Source organism: Drosophila willistoni, unplaced genomic scaffold (genome assembly GCF_018902025.1).
Source record: "Drosophila willistoni isolate 14030-0811.24 unplaced genomic scaffold, UCI_dwil_1.1 Seg638, whole genome shotgun sequence".
Taxonomy (NCBI): Eukaryota; Metazoa; Arthropoda; class Insecta; order Diptera; family Drosophilidae; genus Drosophila; species Drosophila willistoni.
In genome coordinates this window covers 46255-49256 of record NW_025814556.1, presented here as the reverse complement: position 1 = coordinate 49256, position 3002 = coordinate 46255, and the positions used below count along the sequence as shown (strand labels likewise).

Here is a 3002-nt window from a genome sequence, read left to right as displayed (position 1 = left end):
ATGAAAACCCTTTTGTTTGGAATTAAACCCGTAACTTGAAATTTCGTCATGTTTGTGTAAACTAATTCATTGAGGAGTCCGTCGCCTGAATCCATGACTATGCTGCCGTTACAAATCGTCTAAGATCATTTAAGAGTCTGTTAAGGGGCAATCAATTAAACCCAATAGTTTGCCAAGGTAGGGTGGGTACATAAAGGGTTAGCGAACAACACCTTTAGCTAATCTGCAGAGAAGTTGTCCGCACAATTAAAAGTATCCCGATCTGGTCCAATATTTTGCTTTTTACATCCTTTTAGTTTCTGATAGTGCACTTATATTTTTTCTGTATGATCCGTGCGTATGCCTAGAGTAGGAAAGAACCCCCCCTCATTCGACGAGCTAAGCAAGAGCAACGCGAGAAGTGCACGACCCCGATCTTTAGCATACACTTGTGTTATCGTTAGCAACGTAGAAAAATTAGGCAGCTAACAACTACACGTGCACATGTACATCACTACAATCGTTAGTGGAGAGTGGCAAGAGACATTTTATCTGTTAATAAAATCAATTGATTCACTTAATTAAATGATTAATTCTCACTTGAAATTATATATGGACTTACCACAACATTTTTCAATACAGCGCGTTTGATTTCTTTTTTTTTAGTGATGAACAATTGTCGATAGATATTTGGCATTGCATTTTTATTAGAAACATTCTCCGACTCGGCCTGTCAAGCAAACATCATTCACTTTAATGTCAGTGTTCTCATCAATCTCAAGGAACATTGTCAATCAGCTTTTCAAAAATAAAATTTTTCTTTTTTTTTTGGTTTTGATTTGATTTTTGCTTGCTAGCGTTTTGAGTTTTGTTTGGTAGAAATTAAAACATTGTAAAAGGATTATGGACTCGCCGGAAATAACTCGTGGACAGGTTATGGCCCTGGTGGTACGAGTCTGCATTGTGACAGCGATTACGTATTACAGTGCCAAGTGGATGATTGGCTCCATGGATCCAAATAGTAAGGCACGCAAGAAGGCCAAACAGCAGGCAGAACAGCAGTTAAAAAAATTGAATTCATTGAAGCCTGCGGCGGGAACAAAAATCAAATTTCGAGCACGTGACTTCAACAAACACGAGGTTATGATTGCCTCACATTTGGTGACACCCGATGAAATCGATGTGCATTGGTCGGATGTAGCTGGATTGGATGCCATCATACAGGAACTAAGGGAATCTGTGGTAATGCCTGTGCGACATCGTGAGCTCTTCAAGCGATCCAAGCTGTTTCGTGCCCCCAAGGGAGTGCTCCTTCATGGTCCGCCGGGTTGTGGTAAAACTCTGATTGCCAAGGCCATAGCCAAGGAGGCGGATATGCGATTCATTAATCTGGATGTCGGCGTTCTAACTGACAAATGGTATGGCGAGAGTCAAAAACTGGCCACAGCTGTCTTCACCTGTGCTAAAAAACTTCAGCCCTGCATCATCTTCATCGATGAAATTGAGAGTTTTCTGCGTGCTCGCGGCGTGGCCGACCATGAGGCAACGGCAATGATGAAAACACAGTTCATGTTGCAATGGGATGGCCTCATCAGCGATGGCAATAGCATTGTCATAGTGCTGGGTGCCACCAATCGTCCGCAGGACTTGGACAAAGCCATATTGAGACGCATGCCAGCTCAATTCCATATCGGACCACCAGGTGAAATTCAACGAAAAGCCATACTACAACTGATTCTGCAAAAGGAGCAGCTTGACTCCGCGGTGAATCTTCGTCAATTGGCCAGAGCAACTGTTGGTTTTTCCGGTTCGGATCTAAAAGAATTGTGTCGTCATGCCTCCATGTACCGAATGCGTCAGTTTATGCGCGAAAGAGTATCAAAGGACAATCAACCGGACAATGAGGAAAACCTTGATGATGCCTCAGATCAGTTGTTTATCAGCATGGATGATTTGGTCAAATCATTAAGTTCAATGAAAGCCTCTAAGATACGTATATGCAATGTGTTTGAAAAAGTTCCAGAATTGGATTAAGATCCTTGGCTTTGAATTGTTCATCTTCAATTACAAGGTTTTATAACAATAATAAATATAATGAAAGAAAACTAGTTAATAATCTTCGAATTTTTAGTTAAATATTCATCGAAAACTATGTCTTTGAATAATATTTTATACATATGTAGTCTACAAGAAAGAAATTAAATCTGTTATCAACATTTTATTGCAATAGAAACGAAAGAACACTAAATTCAAAAATAACGAACATCAGTTAGTCCTAAAAAATTCTCTCAGTGCATTTCTGACCATCATAGATGTTACTGGTCTTTATTCTTGGTTCAACTCATTCTGCCAGTCTTGGATTCTTTAATTTTTTTTTCTATAGTTTTTTATTTTTTGTTGTCCATCTACCAGCATCCAATATTTTGCACATTTCATAGCATGCATGAAGTGTTTTTACGTTCATGAAGAGCCAACGTAAAGGTAAAAGAAATAAAGAAAATTGTAAGAGCCAAAGAGAGCGTGAGAAAGACAGAGGGTGGAAAGAAAACAAAAAAGAACAAGAAATCAAAATAAAAAACAGCTACAATAACAACAACAACAACGAAATCTTTTATGTAAAATTGAATATTCATAAGTTATGCCACAGTAGCTGGAGCCTAACTGCAGGCCTCTGTCTTTATATGTATGTGTGTGTTTGAGTGTGGGGGGGCAGAAGCAAACGTTTGCATAGCCAGTTGATTGTTTTTGCGTGTAGTTTGGTTTGGCGGAGTGAACCTGCAGACGCAGAGACACACACACACAAACACACACACACACGCCATTGAAAAACCTCACAGCTAAAGGAACGTCGCTGGTTCGTCGCTCCATTGTAATCCGGTTTTTCGCTTGTCTACGGGACGTGTATAATCTGCAAATTAAAGCGGACGGTGTGAGACGGTGTTGGCTACGCAGGCCTACTCACGGTTATACCGAATCACCTGGTACACGGTCGCGATTTCGTTTTGATACCTGCTGGGGCCGGC

The 3002-nt window shown here is 40.3% G+C and overlaps 1 protein-coding gene across 1 annotated transcript; it reads left to right on the top strand.

Annotated features, from left to right (window-relative positions):
• Positions 1-759: 759 nt before the first annotated feature.
• Positions 760-2087, top strand: LOC26529293 (outer mitochondrial transmembrane helix translocase). Its single transcript, XM_015179410.3, has one exon. It carries the CDS (start codon positions 883-885, stop codon positions 2011-2013), a length of 1131 nt encoding a protein of 376 aa, XP_015034896.2. The 5' UTR covers positions 760-882; the 3' UTR covers positions 2014-2087.
• Positions 2088-3002: the final 915 nt, after the last annotated feature.